The sequence below is a fragment of the Nipponia nippon genome, unplaced genomic scaffold (genome assembly GCF_047370975.1).
Source record: "Nipponia nippon isolate SJK-2023a ecotype South Korea unplaced genomic scaffold, ASM4737097v1 scaffold_2, whole genome shotgun sequence".
Lineage (NCBI taxonomy): Eukaryota > Metazoa > Chordata > Aves > Pelecaniformes > Threskiornithidae > Nipponia > Nipponia nippon.
In genome coordinates this window covers 129,397,332-129,416,118 of record NW_028262336.1, presented here as the reverse complement: position 1 = coordinate 129,416,118, position 18,787 = coordinate 129,397,332, and the positions used below count along the sequence as shown (strand labels likewise).

Sequence of the window (18,787 nt, the reverse complement as noted above, 5' to 3'; positions counted from 1 at the left end):
TAATCCGACCGCTGCTAAGTCAACAAACAGAGCATGGCAGCGAACATACCTAATTTTCCATCCCATGCTGGATTTGGCCACAGGGAAAAGAAAGACGCAAGGGGTTCCCAGCCTGGCATCCCACTCATACCTTCACCGAGCAGCAAATGGACCCCAAATGCACCCCAAATGCACCCTTGCTCAGTGCTGGGCTCCCGCACACACGTGTGCATGGGTGTGCACGCATGTGCTGCCCATCCCAGCGGCTCATGGGATGCTGGAGGCAGAAAAACTTCTCTGTCTTGAGTTTTTTAGGGGTTTTTTTCTTGCTATCTTGAAAGCATCCTTTCTTCCCGCGGCCCCCGCGCCATGCGCTGGAGTGGGACGTGCTGCTAACGGCTCCTGGGGAATTAAAAGCCTCGTGCCCGGCATCAGACGCAGGGTGAAGGAGCTCTTCTGCACCCAGGACGGCTTGGCCGGCTCCAGCCCCATGGAGGATCACTGGAAAGCACCCAGGACAAACAGTTCTGCTGCCGAGGGAGAACAGCACGTTACCTCTTCCAACCGGGACGTGCCGGGCTGCCGAACCCAGCAAACAGCCGGCCCGGCAGCGCTCACCTCCGCCAAAGCCACCCCCAAACCATGGGGGCTGGGAAAATATTCTGGGGGAATGATGCTGCAGAGATGCTGGTCCCCAGGAGAATATTCTGGGGGAGCATCGCTGCACACTTGCCAGACCCCGTTATTAATTTCTTCCGAGTATCGGCTGCTGGAGACGGACACCAAGACGGGCGGACCATCACCGTGACACGGGACCGATGCTCCAACGCCCCAAAATCCCCAAGCAGCGACGACCACTTCCCCAAGCAGACAACCAACCTCGCGACACCGGCCCTCTCCATTGAGTTAGGGAGGGGAAAAAAAAATAAATAAAAAATAAAGCTTATTTCTTCGCTGTCGGTCAGGGAGCATGTAAATCTCCGCTCCCAGCCAGCCGTCCTGGTGCCAAGTTATATCCGGTCCTCGATGCTCTCGCCTATAATTAAAGCAACTCCCTTGCAGGGCTCGGTCCCCCTCCGCCCCCCCAGCCCTGGCTGGTGCCATCTGAAATAAAACATCCCAGCTCCACTATATAATAAATCAAAAAGAGAAATAAAAATCCTGGTTTCAGTTATGTTATGGCTGCAGCACAAAGAAATTCAAAGGCAGGAGAGAGATTTGAAGATACAGCTGTGGCGTTGCCCTTAAAAGGGAAAATTTGCACCCTCTTCGCCGAGGCCGGCGGGTTCAAGCAAGGTGAGGAGCAGCATCCCCAGGGTCTGGCCCCACGGGGTGGCCCAGGTCCCTGAGGTGATGCTCAGCCAAACTGGGCTCTCAGTTGCCAGAGCCCAGTGCCGAAGTTGGTAAAAATCCACCCGAAATGATCCCAAAGTGATGAGGGTTGGGGCGGCGTATGGGGGTGCGGGGTCAGCAAAGCATCCCTGATACCGGGGCCATCATGGGGTGGGCACTGTCCCTGGGGCACCGCAGGGAGCTTCCCGAATAAGAAATATCTCTTTATAAATTATTAATATAAATCATCTATTATAGAAACTTGAAATATTAATAATTTAATAAGAGATATTTCTTTATAAAGAAATGCTGCCAGGTGCATTGCCTCGCCTCGGGGACCTGCCAACACCCCCGAGGTGCCACCAGCCGCAGCCCCGGGAGGTTCCTCATTACCCCGCTTAATTATAACACCTGACGCTTCAACAGCACTTCTCACCCCGAGATCGGAGAGGGCAAGCACCTCGCTCTAAAGTGGTACCTCAGGCAAAAACGCTGCAAAATTCACCCAAAGTTATTTCCAAGGATGTTTTACACACGAGCCAAGAGTTCCCCATTCTCAGCCACCAACGGCTGTTGTCCGGCAATGGGGACAACAGCTGGAGAAGGAGCTGGATGGGGGACAGAGCCCCCCAGGAGAATACCTTGGGGGAATAATGCTGCAGGGATGCTGGACCCCAAGAGAATACCTTGGGGGAATGATGCTGCAAGGGTGCTGGACCTCAAGAGAACATCTTGGGGGAATGATGCTGTGGGGATGCCAGCCCCCGGAGAACATCTTGGGGAGATGAATCTGCAGGGATACCTGACCCCAAGAGAATATCTTGGGGGAACGATGCTGCAGGGATGCTGGACCCCAAGAGAACATCTTGGGGAAATGATGATGTGGGGATGCTGGACCTCAAGAGAACATCTTGGGGGGATGATGCTGCAGGGATACCCAACCCCAAGAGAATATCTTGGGGGAACGATGCTGCAGGGATGCTGGATCCCACGAGAATATCTTGGGGGGATGATACTGTGGGGATGCTGGATCCCGAGATAATGTCTCCAGGGAATAATGCTGTGGGGATGCTGGACCCCAGGAGAGTATCTTGGGGGAAGATGCTACAGGGATGCCTGACCCCAAGAGAATACCCCAGGCAAATGATGTTGCAGGGATCTGGGTTTCGGGTGCGTGCAAAGAAAAGCACCCCTGCTCCACGCGGCTCTATCCCGGCCAGCAAGGGTTACACCGCCGGGCTCAGCCCTGGGGACTTCACGCTTGGCTGCCGGAGGCTGTTGGAAGGGAACGGTCCAGCCCGTCCTCTTAAATCGGCATCGAAGCAGGGTGAGAGAGCCCTGCCAGCCCCGTTCCTGCGAGCTCCCGGCTCATCCCCCGCGGGAACGGGTATTTCTGGGCTTCGCCCGGAGCTATTAAAAGCCCCGTGGGTGCCGGTGCTGCTGTGCCGCAGGAGGAGGTGGCGCTTCCAAGCGCTTCCCGGCACAAACACCCAGAGTGATGGGAACCCAAGTCCATCTTCAAACAACAGCCAAGGGGCCGGCAATGCCAAAAACCCACCCCAAGAAAGACCCCAAAGCATGTGGCTGCGCTTCGGGGCGAGCAAACCGCCTTTGCATCCCCCAAGTGGCATTAATTCATCCGCAGACAGGATAAAACTTTACCCATTCATAAAATATTCAGCGCATGCACAAGAATATTTTTCCCCCTTTTTCCCACGCTGCCAGCACGGCAAAGCCCATGGTCCCGGGCGGAGGGATGGCGATTTTTTGGGGGGGAAAATGCCAACTTGCTCGATAAAGGGTATGACATAGGGAACCCCAAGCAAAAGGAACATTTAAGCCCTCCCTGCTAAGGAAAAGGCAATTTTTGGTTCAGCATCTCAGGGCTGGCTGAGAGCACACCAGTTTACCAGGACTTTATATAGCATCGCCAGGACATGCTATATATAAATATAGCATATAATATATGTATCTATAAAACCACCTTCCACCAAAATTTGGTGCTATTTAGCCTGAAAACAGCTTCTTCCCACCCCAAAATCGCCTTTTTATTGAGGGGGTCCCTCTTACAAACAAGAGCTCAACCCCTTCCGGACAGCCGGAAAGGGCTGGGAAGGCTCTTGGCCATCTGGCAGCGCATCCGCGGATGGGAATTTGTCCCTAATGAGGGACACGTGAGGGACCCCCAAAGCCACCAACGCTTTGGAGGGATCATGCATCCCATGAAATGAAGGTAGTTTTAGGATGGATGGGCACTTACCACCTGCGGCTTGGTCCTGGGGCCGTGTTCGTCGGGTGGCCGCGGGCACCGGGGCAGCCGGGGCGGTGGGGCAGCAGGCGGAGAGCAGGGTCCATCCCCGGGACCGGGGGACGCGTCACCTGAGTTGAGGGCCAGCATGTACCGCTTGGTGACATCCTCCAGCGAAGGAGGTTGGAGGGTCGGGAAGGATTTGCCGGGTGAGCGGCTGGCAGCCGGTGCGGGGAGGTGGCTGTGGTGGCCGGAGGGGACAAGCGGCTCGGGGACGGTGATGGGGACGAAGGTGGCAGGCTCGCTGGTGTGACGGACGTGCTTGGTGGCCAGGCGGCTCTTGGCGAGGACGGCAGGCACTGGCGGCGGTTGGTTTTCCTGGTGAGCCGCGCGGTTGGAGCGCTTCTTGGAGCTGCGCCGGGCGATGCGAGGGGACAACACATCAGCCAACTTGGGGTCAAAGCCATAGCCGCGGCCAGTGCCCGGCACTGCTGGTTGTGCCGAGAGGATGGGCTCACTGCTGGACGGTGGGATGCTGGGCTCCAGCTCGCTGATGGCCTCACCAGGACCTTCGAAGGCACCAGCCGGCAGCTCACCGCGGCGGCTGGGGTCGCTCAACGACTTCTTCTTGATGGTCTTGCCGTTGCCCTTCTCATCGATGAGCTTAGCCATGGCGCCGGGCTGGCTAACGATGGTTCGGATGAGACTGCTGTAGTCCCGTGGCCCATCACTGCTGAGCGATAGGTCGCTGCCTGCGCTGCCTGCGCTGCCTGCAATGGCGGCAGGTTGGGGGATGCCCGCCTTGGTGCTCAGCGAGCCCAGGAAGTTGCTGTCAACGGAGAAATTCTTCACCTCCTCCGCCACTGAGCATCTCCGGTGGGGCATGGGGTCGCTCAGGGAGCGGTAGGGCTCGGTGCCACCCTCGCTGCCACCCTCCATCCCATTGGCACCCGCCGAGGGGAACTTACGGCGGCGCCGCAAGCTGCCGGGGGTGCTCGGTGTCTCGGATTTGCCAGCTGGAATGTCTTCAACCACCACTGCCGGGTGAGCTGGCAGTGGCGTTTCGGTGTCACCGGCTGCCAGCCCAGCGTTGGGCAGCGTCCAGGCATCCACGGCTTCATGCAGGTCTTGGAAGGGCATCCCCACGGGCTCCGGCTCCGTGACGATGCCCTCGTCTGTCACGCTCGACTCGTGACCTGACAGCTCCTCCACGGATTTCCTGCAAGCGAGGTTCTCCTCCGACTCCCCTTCCTTCAAACACCGTGTGCTCTCCGCCCGTCCCCGAAGGGTCGCGTCCGTCGTCACTGTCGGTGCCACCACCTCGGCGCCCTCCACACCTCCGCTGTCCTTCTGCTCGGCTGTGAAGCCGTAGTCCTGCTGGGAACCCATCCTGCTGATCTTCTCAAAGACCTGCCTCGCCTCCTGGATGTACTGGTCCTGGATGACCATGGGGAGAGCATCCTCGTCCCCCCGTTGTCCCCCATCCAAAGCCACCTGGTCCTGGCTGTCGGCGGTGGCCAGGAGGAGCTCGGAGGAGCTCTGCTTCATGGTACTCTGTAGGAAAAGCCGCCGCGTCCCCGATTTTTCGGAGCAGGTGAAGGACTTGGCGCGACGCAAAGTGGCCGTCAGGTCCTTGAGCGTTGGCCGCTCGCCCGGCGCCCAGCGGTTGGGGGACTGAGCGGCGCCGCGGCTGCCCGGGGAGGGGTTGGTGATGCCGGAGCAGCCGTCGGAGCCTGCGTCAAGGCCGATCCTCACCCCTTTCTTCTTCACCTTCAGCTCCGAGAGGTCTGATTTGAGGAAGCTGAGGAGCGTCAGGGTCTCGGTGGCGATGTCAGGGTTGGACAAGGACTTGCGGTGCTTGGCCCGCTCCCCTTCCAGCCCCGGCTGGTGCAGGCTCTCACTCCCAAAGTCCGGTTTCGCCTTGGCCGTGCCCTGTGGCAGCTTGGGACGGATGCGGACCGCTGGCTGTCCCCACGCCAGGCCATCGCTCGCCCCAAAACTGGGGGATCGATAGACGCCGTAACCCGCCTGGAGAGTCCGTCCTTGGTTGGGCCAACAGATCCCAAACTGTTCCTCTTCTTTCAGCGTCTCCGTGCTGGAATAACGACTGCTGCTCCGCGACCCGCCGGGGCTGCCGAAGGGCAGGATGTTCACCTTGGAGACACGGGCCACCACGGGCAAGGGATGACGGGGGACCACCCTCCCGCAGCCTTCGGCCTCAGCATCGCCGCCATCCGCCGGACTCTCCCAACCACCGCTCTCCTTCTTCTTCCGGGCGGCGCGGTGACGGTGGGCACCGCTTTGCCCTTCGCCTTCGCTGCCCGACGAAAGGCGGGGAGAACGGGATGCCGCCGCTTCATCCTCCCCGTTGGAGCGGGGTGATGGGGAGGAGGAGGGTGGTTGCGGTCGAGTCGAGTTATGCCAGGAATGCGGGCCGGGCTCCGGCGGAGCTCCGCGGGGAGAGCGGAGAGCCGGGTGCGGGACGCGGCTGCGGGGTGGAGGCGGCGGGGGAGCTCCCCGACCGCTCCCGCTCCCGCTCCCAGCCCCGTTCCCGTTCCCCAACCCGCTCCCGCTCCCACTCCCGTTCCCATTCCCGCTTCCCCCCGTGGATTGCCGGCAGCTTTCCCCGAAGAGTTTCCGCATCGCCGGGACGCTGGGCCAACGCGGCGGCTCCGCGTTTAAGCCCGGGCCCGGCGGCGACGACGACGGCGGCGGCGGCGGCGGTGGAGCCGGGGACGGTAGCTGAACCCCGGCATGAACCGGGCCCGTTGGCTCCGGCTCGGTAAAACGAAGCGAAAGCTGCCGTACCGAAGGGGCCAGGCTGCCAAAAGCCCGGCCCGGTTGTTGCTCCGCGATCGACGCTGAAACTTTCCTACCCGGGAAGAAGAAGAAGGAGGAGGAGGAAGAGGAGGAAGGCGGGGAGGAGGCGGGCAGGAGCCACCGACCCGCCGCTACCCCCCGACCGCTGCCCCCCTCCGCCATTGTCTGCCCCCCCCCGCCGCCTCCGCCGCCTCCGCCCGCCCCCCGGCCCCGCCGCCGCCGCGCCCCGGCCCCGGCCCCGCCGCAGGCACCGCCCGGCCCCGCTCCTCCTCCGGGCTGCCAGCGGGCTTCATCCCTCCCGCTTTGTTTTCTCTCTCCCCTTTTTTTTTTTTTTTTGGCTTTTCCTCCTCCCTCACCCCCTGCTTTTTTATTTGTTGCATTCAAATAAACTTTCCTCCCCGGAGGCGGGGTTTCCTCCCGCAGAGGGGGATGGTTGGAGCTTTTGCCCTTTTTTTTTTTTTTTTTAATTTTTCTTTTTTTGGGGGGGAGAGGAAGCTGCCCTCCCGCTCCCAGGCCAAGCAGGAGCACCCCGCATCCCCCCGCATCCTTCATCCCCCCCGCATCCTTCATCCCCCCCAGTATCCTTCATCCTCCCAGTATCCTTCATCCTCCCAGTATCCTTCACCCCCCCCCCCGCATCCTTCACCCCCCCCCACACATCCTTCATCCCCTTCCCTCCACCTCCTCCAGCTTTTTTTTTTTTTTATTTAGGGGAAATCAGGATAAGTAAGCAAAAATTGAGGGGCTGGAGCGTGGCCAGAGCAGGGCAGCGAGGCTGGGGCAGGGGCTGGAGCCCAAGGCTGGGGAGGAGCGGCTGGGGGAGCTGGGGGGGCTCAGCCTGGAGAAGAGGAGGCTGAGGGGAGCCCTCATCGCTCTCTGCAACTGCCTGAAAGGAGGCTGGAGCCGGGGGGGTCGGTCTCTGCTCCCCAGGAACAAGCGATGGGACGAGAGGGAACGGCCTCAAGCTGCGCCAGGGCAGGTTTGGGTTGGGTATTGGGAAAAACTTCTTCCCCAAAGGGCTGTCAGGCCCTGGCCCAGGCTGCCCAGGGCAGGGGCTGAGTCCCCATCCCTGGGGGGATTTAAAAGTCGGGGAGATGTGGTGCTTGGGGACATGGTTTAGTGGTGGCCTTGGCAGTGCTGGGTTAACGATTGGCCTTGGTGATCTTAAGGGTCTTTTCCAACCTAAACGATTCTGTGATTCTATGAAAATTTGGGTGAGATCCTTCCCTTTGCTGTGTATTTCTCCAGCCCCTGCTTTGCAGCTCATCTCGGGGAAGGCAGAACACCTTGTTCCCAACTTGCAAAGAGCTCCGGTGACGCACCGCCCCGCGAACAGACTTTCTCGTGGGTTTTTAGCATCGCTTGTCAGCGCTTGCTATTTGCAGCTCGTAACCCCCTTTCCCCCAAGACAACGGATTTATCGCCGGGGATGTGAAAAATGAAGGTGGCTGGCGGGTGGTTGATGGGTGAGCTGGGGCCTTGGCAGCGTGGATGGGGCTGGAAAGGTGTCCTGGCCACGGACATTGCCGTCTCTATCCCAGGGGCACAAAAAAACCTGGTGGTGATTAAAAAAAAAACCAACACCCCTGTAAGTGCATTTTTCAGGATCTAAAAAGTGCCTCCGGCGATGCTGTGAGATGCACTGCCCCAGCAGGTATTCCCTCCCCGGCTCTCCATTGCCTCCCTCTGCCCTCTCCTCCCCTGGTTCCCCCAGGGCTGGGTGTCTCCCGGCCGTAAGGACGATGTTCCCATGATGTCCCCATGATGTCCCCATGGTCACCTGGCATTCAGGATGGGATTGTGGGAAGAACCACACACATTTCATCACATCTCGGTGCTGGAGGAGCTGGTCCTCAGGCTGCTGGTGTTGAGCGTCTTGCAAGCGAAGGAGATGTTTTGAAGCACCCACCCCATCTCTAAGGCACCACGTTGTGCCCATCACCCTGGCTTCTAGGCCTGGTGGTACCAAGGGAACTGCTGACAGGACCCCAAGGCCAGGCAGGACATAGTCAGACCCAAAGTGCAGAAATTAGTGAGCTCCATGTGCCTCCTACCCTTAAAACCATCCAAAATTCCTGATTCCACCATCAGGGACCTCATCGGGGGCTGCTGGATGTCACCGCCTGACCCCACGCTGTCCCTGCAGCCACCACTGGACTTTTTGGGACCTGCTTATTTTTTTCCCGTCAAAGCTATATTGCGGTTCAGTTTTGGCTGGCCACCTCGTCCCATGGGTGCTCTCCAGACACAGGGTGGTGTGAGGGAGCAGGACTCCTCCATGCCTCCCTGGAGCGGGGTGGACACCCACAGACCCAGCTGAATTGCTCCAAATCTGAATATTTTGCGCCCTCTCCTGGGTCCGGATGGCGTGGCCCGCCGTCTCCCACCCTGTCACCCTGTCACCCTTCCTTTTGTCTGGGAAGAGTTGGGGACACCAGCCTGGGATTGTCCCACTGGCCACCACTCTCGCAGCCCCCAGCATTTTGCCGGACCCCAAAAATATATCAGAGGAGATTTTGGCATGGATGAGCTCTGGCCAAGGGAAACCCTAGGGCTGGTTCTGCCTCCTCCGTCACTTCCTGTGCTCCAACCCAAAGCCATTGGCACCATGCATGGTCCTCCCCACCAGGACACGGCCACTGCTCCTGCAAAACCAGGCGGCTTGAGCTCACGCCGTCACAGGATCCCTCTCCATTCCAGCCCACTGCGATGCTGAGATCTTTGAGCATCATCCAAGAGCTCATGACCACCCTGGGCGCCCTCCTCATCCTTGTGACAGCAAGGACCCACGTTGGGACCACCAGCCCTGGATGCTGGCGAGGTCCTTGGGTGGCCGGGTACCCAAGGAAGATGCTGCGCCCTTGCAGGGAGCAAGTTGGGATGAAGACGCACGCTTGGTTGGGTACAGGAGGGATGCTCATTTCCAGAAATTTGAAGCAAACTGCTTAAATCAACTTAGACGTGATTATTACCCACAAACAACCTGCGAGAAATGCAGCGAAAGTTATCCCTATATATACATACATACACCGTATAGGTACATATAGTGTATTCAGGGCAGAGAATATCTGTGCCACGTAGCCTGTGTTAGGCTACAAACCTTCCCCTGCTTGGATGTATTATATGTACGTATATACAGTGGGTGTATACATGTGTACATATCCAGCTGAAAAAGGGGGAGAGGTTTATTCTATACATCCTTTACGTTAAAGGTGACTTGCAGAGCGATTAGTGGTACATCCACCCCGCGCCGTGCAAGCAGACCCCTCCTTGCCAGGAGGAAGCAGCATCCCGCCGGAGGCTGCGGGGAGCAAAGCTCAATCCTCAACCCCTCGTGGGGGTGGTGGAGAGGCGAAGCCAATGGTGGGACACATGGTGACATGGCCAAGGACACTGAGTAGCTTGGTGGCATGAGTTTCCTGACTCCTGGCATTGTGCTGGCTCTGATTTTGGTGGATCTTGGTTAGGAGGTGGCAGCAGGATGCTGAGGATGCCAGGGTGGGCCAGATTTGGCGTGCTGGGCTAAGCAGGGAGCTGGACCCAGATAATGCTGTAGGTCCCCGGGCAGGTGACAACACCTCTGGCTTGTGTCTAACCCAGCCCATGGTCATCACTTGGGTGGGAAATCCAGCATGGGTGTCCTGGTTGCCCTTATGTCCCCCTTCCCAGATTCCAGTCTGGCATGGGATGCTCTTCCACTGTTTTGCAGCACCAGTGGTACCAGTGGGCCCATGTGTCTTACTGATCTGGCCCCATTCTGGGGACTGGGGGATAGGGATGTCTCAGTATTACCCCAAAAATGTCCATGACGCTGATCTTGAGCTGGAGAAACACATGGCCCCATGTTCCCCAGACAGATACGAGCTGAGCCAAACCCTCCCCAGCCCTTGCATGGCCCCATCAGGGAAGCTTTAAACAAGAAGAGGGAGAAATCGCCCCCCAGCAGCTCGCCCTGAGCCAGGGACCATGTCCTCCATGGTCCCACTGTGCTCTCCATGGTCCCACCAGTGGTTTTTACTGCATTGGTGGCTTGGCCACCAAGGAAACACAGCGCTAAGCTGCTGTTCGAGCAACCAAGCCAGAGGGAGAACTGTGCCGTGATGGGGTTAATACTGTGCCGCTGCAGGCTGGAGATGGGATGAAAGTGCTGAAAGCTCGGGAGATGCCATCCTCCTGTCCTCCAGCATGTCCCCAGCTGAAGCCATCTCCACTCTGTGGAGCTTAAAGCCAAAATTGCTCCATGCCCCATCCTGGTACCCCGAGGTGGCCCTCATCTTCACCTAGGAGCCATAAGTAACGCAATGGTCATGCCGCCACTTGGAGCTCATCTTGTCAATGAGGTAACGGGTGCTTTCGCGAAACTTGCGTTGGGTGAAGTAGAAGAGGATGGGGTCGAGGACGCTGTTCATGCTGGCGAAGGGACGCGTGCACTTGTAGGCGATGGCAAACGCCTGCAGAGCCTGGCAGGGCAGGCTGGGCGAGGAACGGACGATCAGGTAGATGGTCTTGGTGAGGTGGAAGGGGAAGAAGCTGATGGAGAAGACGATGACCACGATGATGATCATACGCACGGCTTTGTCCTTCCTCTTGTGCACTGCCAAGCCGATCAGCTCATCCTTCTGGCACAGGATCCGGGCCATGCTGCAGTAGCAGGCGAGGATGGCCACAAAGGGCAGCAGGAAGCCGGTGACTGTGAGGGTGATGCCATAGGGGAAGTAGGCAGCGGAGCGATCCGGTGGGCTCAGGTCATAGCAGACAGTGCGGTTCCTTTGGATGCCGGTGGAAGCGAAGACGAAGGTGGGCAGGCACTGGGTGATGACGATGAACCACACTGCGGCACACACCAGCCACGTCAGCTTCTTCCCCTTCTTCTTGTGCCATGAGGCCAAGGGGTGGCAGATGCCCAGGTACCGCTGGACGCTGATGCAGGTGAGGAAGAGGATGCTGCCGTGGAGGTTGGTATAGAACTGGAAGCGGACGAATTTGCAGGTGAAGTCCCCAAAAGGCCAATAATCCTTCTGGGTGTAGTTGTAGATGAGAAGCGGGAGGGAGCAGACGTAGAGCAGGTCGGCTGTGGCCAGGTTCAGCATGTAGATCATGGTGCGGCTGAGCGCCTTACGGGCCACCCAAATCTGCCCGATGACCACAGCGTTCAAGGGCAACCCCACCATGAACACCACCGAGTAGACCAGGGGCAGCAGGACCTGCTTGAACTCCTCGTGGAAGGTGCACGAGTTCCTCCCGACTTCCATGGGTTGGGCTGTCAAGTTGGCCATGGTGGTGGTCTCCCTCATCGATGTCCTCTCTGCTGGCGTGGCCCCTCAGCAGCGCCTGTGAATGACAAAGGGGACAGTTGGTGACTTGGCCATGAGGTGTCACACCCGCCCTAGCAAGATGAACCTGGACCAGTGTGTGCGACCCCATAGCCCCATCCTTCTGCGTGGGGGCAATCCCTGGTATCCGTACAGGCTGGGGGATGAAGGGGTTGAGAGCATCCCTGAGAAGAAGGACTTGGGGTGCTGGGGGTGAAAAGCTGGCCATGAGCCGGCAATGTGCGCTGGCAGCCCAGAAAGCCAAGCGTCTCCTGGGCTGCATCCCCCGCAGCGTGGGCAGCGGGGCGAGGGAGGGGATTCTGCCCCTCTGCTCCGCTCTGGGGAGACCCCCCTGGAGCCCTGCGTCCAGCTCGGGGGTCCTCAGCACGGGAAGGACATGGAGCTGTTGGAGCGGGGCCAGGGGAGGCCACAGCAATGGTGCGAGGATGGCACAGCTCTGCTGGGAGGAGAGGCTGAGAGCTGGGGGGGTTCAGCCTGGAGAGGAGGAGGCTGCGGGCAGACCTGATTGCGGCCTTTCAATACTTAAATAAAAAAATAAGAAAGGCGGGGACAGGCTTTTTAGCAGGGCCTGTAGCAATAGGACAAGGGGTGATGGTTTTAAACTAGAAGAGGATGGAGTTAGACTAGAAGAAATTTTTTACAATGAGAGTGATGAGACACTGGCCCAGGTTGCCCAGAGAGGTGGGAGATGCCCCATCCCTGGAAACATTCAAGGCCAGGCTGGATGGGGCTGTGAGCACCCTGATCTGGTTGAAGATGTCCCTGCCCATGGCAGGAGGTTGGACTGGATGATCTTCAAAGGTCCCTTCCAACCCAAACCATTCTGTGATTCTATGGTTCTAAACCACGGCGATGGATTTAGAAGTCCATCAGGGAGGTGAAGGTGGAGAAAGCAGGACCGCGCGGGGTGGTGGCACATGGGACACCATGGTGGCCGCGATCTCAGCTCCTCTTCCCCTGACAGAAAGGTTTGCACAAGGTCAAACCGCTCTCATCCCGGTGCGGGAGAGGAACTTGCGGCACGGCGTGCTGTTAGCCGCCGGCATGGCTTCCTGCTCCTCTGCAGGGGGTGCCAAAGCCCTACGGCCAGTCACCGAGTGGCCCTACAGCCACTCACCCTGAGTTTCAGGAGATGCCACCTGCACCGAGCCCAGCACAACCCACAGATGTTTGGTGGTTACTTTCATCCGGGAAGCGGGGCTGGTGACGCTCTGGTCCCAGAGGTTTTCAGTTTTGTGGGCTAAGAGAGCCCATCCACGGGGCCTCTGGGCTGCTCTGAGCTGGAGAAGAGGCCAGCTGCTTTTCTTAGAGGTTAAGACCAGTGCAAAAGATGTGGTCCTACAGCACAAAGAGACCCCTGACCCCAGCCATGTCACTTGGCCGAATCCCTCGCCACGCCACCCATGGGTGCTACACGCTCCTGGGTGACAGCAGAGCCGCTTTTACTTCCTCCTCTCGCTTCCTCCATCGCCTGCAGACCTGTTTGCAACCCCGGCTGGCAGCGCGGGGCCGGCACCTGCTTTCCCTTGCATGCCCCAGCGGTGGCCCCGACACCTAGCGGGGACGAGCTTGCCTGGAAATGGGGTGGCCAGTGTCCCCACACAGGCTGGGAAGGGAAACTGAGGCAGGGAGGGGTGTGGCTGGGCTCCAGCCAGGTGCATGAGGCAGAGGGGACCAGAGGGGGACACACCAGTCCTGGGGCCCCCCTGTTGGCTGGTACCACTGTGGTGGCCACGTTTTGGGTCTTTGGGGATTTACCGGCCCTGGAGCACAGCCCGGCCATGGGGTCAGGCTTGGGAGGAGTGCTGGGGACACACACAAGGCTCCCCCATTTCTGGGGGTGCTCCAGGTTGCAGATCAGTTCCACCCCTGCCCTCCTGGCTGCTGCATAACCCTCCTACCCCCCTGGCACCCCGCTGAGTCCACCTGCACCCCGCTGAGTCCACCTGCACCCCGCTGAGCCCCCTGGCACCCCCACCATGCCCCATCGTGCCCACTGTCACCCAGCTCCAGGCAGTCCCAGCACCCACCTGTGCCACCTCCAAGTCAATAAGTGCCCCATGGCTGTGAACTGCCCTATGCCCTGGGACCCCCCAAACCTCCCCCAGGACCCCAGGCTGGGGCAGCACCCATCCCAGCCCCCACCCTGGGCACCCACAGAAGCCTCTGCCATCCCACGTGTGCTTGCAGGAACACCCACGTGACGCTGGGGACAAGGTGGCCGGTGAGAGGGGTGGGGGGACCTGGGAGCACATCTTACCTGCTGGGGTGCCACTGGGTGCCAGGGGATGGCAGGGGGTGCCACAGGGTGCTGGGACCCACTGCTCTGCCCAGCACTCGGGCACGTCTGTGGCTCTGGGGTGCTGCACTCGCCCCGTTGAGCAATGCTTCCCCTTTCCACCCAACGGCAGCACCCCAGGGCCCAATGGGGAACAGAAACCTGGGTGGCAGGGTGGGCACTGCGCTGCATGGCACAGCACTGCATGGCAGGGTGGGCACCGCGCTGCATGGCACAGCACCATGGGCACTGCATGGCACCGCATGGCAGGGCAGGTACCGTGCTGCATGGCACAGCACCATGGGCACAGCATGGCAGGGTGGGCACTGCGCTGCATGGCACGGCACTGCGTGGCACCACATGGCACTGCACAGCGGGGTGGGCACTGTACCGTGCTGCACGGCACGGCACTGCATGGCACCACACGGCAGGGTGGGCACCGTGCTGCGTGGCACGGCACTGCATGGCACCGCATGGCAGGGCGGGCACTGCGCTGCATGGCATGGCACTGCGTGGCCACGCAGGCATGGCATGGCACGGCACAGTCCGTGCCAGCACCTCCATCATGGCTCCATGCTGCGTGCATACATCCCCATCCCCTACACAAATACGTGCCCCGCCCCCCCCATGTATGCAGCCCCCCCATGCACACACACGGACACGTGTGTGCACGCCCTACACGTGTGCACAGACACGCACCCCCCTATGCACCCACACTGCACCCCCAAAAGAGCTGTACCTGGACACCAAGGGACATCCAGAGCTGGCAAATGCCACCAGAGCAGGGGACACAGCCCAGACCCAGCACGGGAGCTGAAGCCACCAGGCCCATGAATTTTTGGGTTGTTTCCCCCATTTTGGGGGTCCTTTCCCCCATTTTTGGCTCCTTGGAAGGGTGGGCATCTGGGGCAGATGCTGGGCACAGGGAGGGCACTGGGTGGCCACCGTGGCTGTCGTGGCCACACAAGGGAAACTGAGGCACGGGCACTGGGTTTGAAGTGGACTGGTATGGCTCATGCCCCATTTTTGCAGAGTTTCTCCCCAATACACCCCTCGGAGGGGTGTTCGCAGGAGGGGTGCTAAGGGACATGCCCAAGGCTACATAGGCCATCGGTGGCGGAGGGCATCCACAGCCAGAGCTGAGCCAATAATACAAGGAGTAGCCAAAAAACAAGGGATCCTCTTCCCAAGAAAAGACAAATGAGCAAAAAAAACCCTTTGCAAGAGGGAAATGAGACACTGAACCCCAGTGCTGCCAGGCTGGGAGGGGTGGAAAAGCTGGAGGAGAGGAGGAAAAATCCCTCCCAATTCCAGGAGAAACCCATCTGCAGGAGGCACTGAGCACAACCTTTCTATTAGACACTGGAGAATCCCTACCCCAACTGTACCCACTGCCTGCACCTGCCTGTAACCCCGCAGTCGCAGCCTGCCACGGCTCATAAATCACCGCTGTTTCCAATTAACGAAACCACATGAAGACACTCGGCCTCATCCTGCGGCTGTGCCCGTGGCACGTCCCCAGGTCATGATCCGGCCTGGCGGATTATCCCAAAAAATCTCCTTTTTCAACCCAAAAAACCATCACAGGAATCCCTGCCAGCCCTTGGGGTGCTGGGGTGGGTGCCCTCTGCGCTCAGCCTCCCCTAAAAGCAGAAAGAGTGAGTCCCGGTCCCTGTGCCCTGACACTGCGGTGATGGGCACCAGGAAAAATCCATTGCCAAAACGAGACTTGCAGGAGGAAAAAAAGGGGTGCCCGTGGTGTTGGGGTGCTCTGTGGGATGGGGTCACCCTTATCCCGGGGGTTTAAGGTGCCTGCGAAGGAGGTGCCTGCGAAGGAGGAACGGGGTTAAGAACGAGAAGCGGGGCTGCTCTGCGGCCAGACAGGATTAAAAATAATCGTTGCCTCCGCTCCGCAGCGGCCGCGAGCTTCCCCTGGCACGCGCCGGCGCGGCGGGGCTCCCCGCAGGCCCCTCTGCTTGCAAACCATCTCACGCAAGCCCTTCTCCGGTGAAATCACCTTTAATTAACACCCTGATGTTAATATGAAGGGGGTTTTTGCGCGCTTGCTACAGTGGGAAGATATTTCAGCCGCTGCTGCCCTGGAATAGGATACGGGGGATGGCTTCCTCCCTCGGAAACCTTCCTCCTTGGATTGTCCTGCCCTGGGAAAGGCCCATGGTGGGGACATCTTGGGGGCTCGATGGCAGGGCTGGGATGGCGGAGGTGGAAGCGAAAGCTCCAGCTCAGCAGATTTCAAAGGGGATGAAGGGGGGGATGCTCCCGCCCCGCTTGGCCGAAGCCACAACGTCCCTTTTCCCAGAAACCTCCTGGCTGGTCCTAGAACATCTTTGAGTGAAAGCCCTCGGACTTGTCCCACCTGCCCTGGGGTGGCTGGGGACCAAGGCTTGGGTGTTTTAAGGGAAATCTCCGTTTATTGAAGCCTGAAGGTGTAACGATGTGGCCAAATTGGGCCAGAGCGGCATTTTCGGGTGCCGAGCACAGGGACAGGGTGCAGGGACGGTCCCTCCGGCAACGCCGGGTGGCTCTGCCACCGCTGTACTCTGCCCTCGGGAGACTCCCTTCACCTCCCCATGCTTTGGTGCCCCATCCCTAAAATAAATCGACATCTCGAGGATGCTCTGAGCAACCCGGGCAGCGTTTTCCTGCTGGAAATGGGAGACGCTGGGGACAGGGAGGGTGCAATGAGTTGGCCTGGTCTCAGCTGGCAGCGCTGAGGCTCTGGCTGGGCTTGTATAAACCCATACCTATATACACACAAACATATAGGCACATATACAGCCACGTGCTCACCCACATGTACACACATACGCATAAACACGCATATTACCAGCGTATCCACCTCTCCATATAAATATAACGTTAGACATATATAGAATCATAGAGTCGTTTAGGTTGGAAAAGACCTTTAAGATCTGCACATAAATATACCTTTATACATATATATACAAACATATATATGGCTCTACACATACACATATAAACACACATGTATACACACACACACACACATTTCTCTCTACACATATATAGAAATACATATGCGTCCATTCACACACACAAATATATAAACTTCCATACCTAGATACACAAATACATGTCTCTGAGCACATGGACTCACACACATGTATATACATAACTCCATCCATATATATACAAATTATTTATGCTTCTATACACGTGTCTATGCACACATGCTCATATATACGAATATATTTATACCGCTGTATGTATATATGTACAAAGACATATAGATATATATAAGAAGGCAGAGGCCAGGCTCCTGGCACCCGCAGCGGAGACGCCGGGGAAGATCAGGTCCCTCGAGCAGATTCGAGGACACTCCGGGTGCGACACCGCCGCCGGCACGGGGCTGATCCCTATGGATGCCCTGGGAGACGCAGGCGCATCCCGGGCGCACCCCAGGCTGTGGGAGCAGAGGGACCGGGGCGAACCCACCCCGCTGAGCTTCGCACCAGCCCTGCTGGGGGATCACGGCGTGATTCAAAGCCCTGCTCTGCCGTAAAAGCTGCTAAATCTCCCTAAAAGCAAAGTCCAGCAGCTACCATGTGGGGTGGCTTTGGGACCACCCCAAAGCACCGACGCTCTCCGGATCGGCCCCCATCCTCTCCAGTTCTGCCTCAGCCTGCCCAGTTTGATCGGCTCCGATCCTGCCTGGTTCAGTCTCACCTGCTTGGGTCCGATCCTGTCCAGTCTGGCCCCATCCTGCCCAGTATGGTCTGACCCACTTGGGTCCCATCCTGCCCAGTTTGGTCTGACCCTGTCAGGTCCCATCCTGCCCAGTTTGGTCTGACCCACTCGGGTCCCATCCTGTCTGGTTCTGTCTGACCCACTTGGGTCCCATCCTGCCCAGTTTGGTCTGACCCTGTCAGGTCCCATCCTGCCCAGTTTGGTCTGACCCACTCGGGTCCCATCCTGTCTGGTTCTGTCTGACCCACTTGGGTCCCATCCTGCCCAGTTTGATCTGACCCACTCGGGTCCCATCCTTCCCAGTTTGGTCTGACCCCCGGGTCTCATCCTGACCCGGTTTCGTCTGACACGCTCGGGCCCGATCCTGCCCAGTCTGGCCCCATCCTACCCAGTCCGATCTGACCCTTTTTGGGTCTAATCCTGCCCGGTTCCGTCTGACCCACTCAGGTCCCATCCTGCCTGGTCCAGCCCCATCCTGCCCGGTTCACTCAGCCCCTCTCGGCTCCCATCCCGTCCCGGTTCGGTTCGTCCCGTCTCTCCCGTCCGCGGCACTTACCGGCAGCGGGATGCACGGGGGTGGCCGCGGCGCTCAGCTCCCGGGGCCGCCCCGCTGCCTCCGGCCGCCGGCCCCGCTCCGCCCCGGGGCCGCCCCGCTCCGCCCCGCTCCGGCCTCCGGCACCTGCGGGCGGCTCCGGAGGAGGCTGGGGAAGGGTCACAGCTGGACTGGGGCGGGGGGAAACAGCTGGATTAGGGGCCTGACAGCTGCCATGCAAACAGCTGGATTAGCCTTATGGTCATGGGCAAACAGCTGGATTGAAGGGGGCGGGGGGGGCTTCCAACAGCCCCAGCAGTGGGATTTACAGGGTGGGATGCTCATGCACCGGCCAACAGCTGGATTGTCCGGGTTGGAGGCTGCCGGAGCCCTCGGTGGGCAGCCGGGTGTCGGGGACAGGGTCTCAACCGAAGGGGTTGGTGGTTTGGGTACTCATTAACCAGGCCGTCAAGCCTCCGCGCTTCCTGAGCGGGGCTATTAAAAAGCAATAAGGAAAGGAACCCCGGGGGAACGTG

The 18,787-nt window shown here is 59.2% G+C and overlaps 2 protein-coding genes across 3 annotated transcripts in view; both read right to left on the bottom strand.

The window, feature by feature from the left end:
• Window positions 1-6,541, bottom strand: part of ARHGEF17 (Rho guanine nucleotide exchange factor 17) — a 37,720-nt gene extending 31,179 nt beyond the window's left edge. The window contains exon 1 of the mRNA XM_087758718.1: window positions 3,572-6,541. Within this exon, the coding sequence (XP_087614844.1) occupies window positions 3,572-6,541 (2,970 nt within the window). The remainder of the gene's footprint in view (window positions 1-3,571) is intronic.
• Window positions 6,542-9,329: 2,788 nt separating this feature from the next.
• On the bottom strand, window positions 9,330-18,377 carry P2RY6 (pyrimidinergic receptor P2Y6). 2 transcript variants are annotated; one of them, XM_087757936.1, is made up of 2 exons: window positions 18,276-18,377; window positions 9,330-11,710 (listed from the first exon to the last, which is right to left on the bottom strand). In XM_087757936.1, the coding sequence occupies exon 2, from the start codon at window positions 11,671-11,673 to the stop codon at window positions 10,660-10,662; it is 1,014 nt and encodes a 337-aa protein (XP_087614062.1). In that variant the 5' UTR covers window positions 11,674-11,710; window positions 18,276-18,377; the 3' UTR covers window positions 9,330-10,659. The 2 variants fall into 2 exon arrangements, with proteins under 2 accessions (XP_087614062.1, XP_087614063.1); XM_087757937.1 differs by lacking the exon at window positions 18,276-18,377 and adding an exon at window positions 13,973-14,021.
• Between the last annotated feature and the right edge of the window lie 410 nt (window positions 18,378-18,787).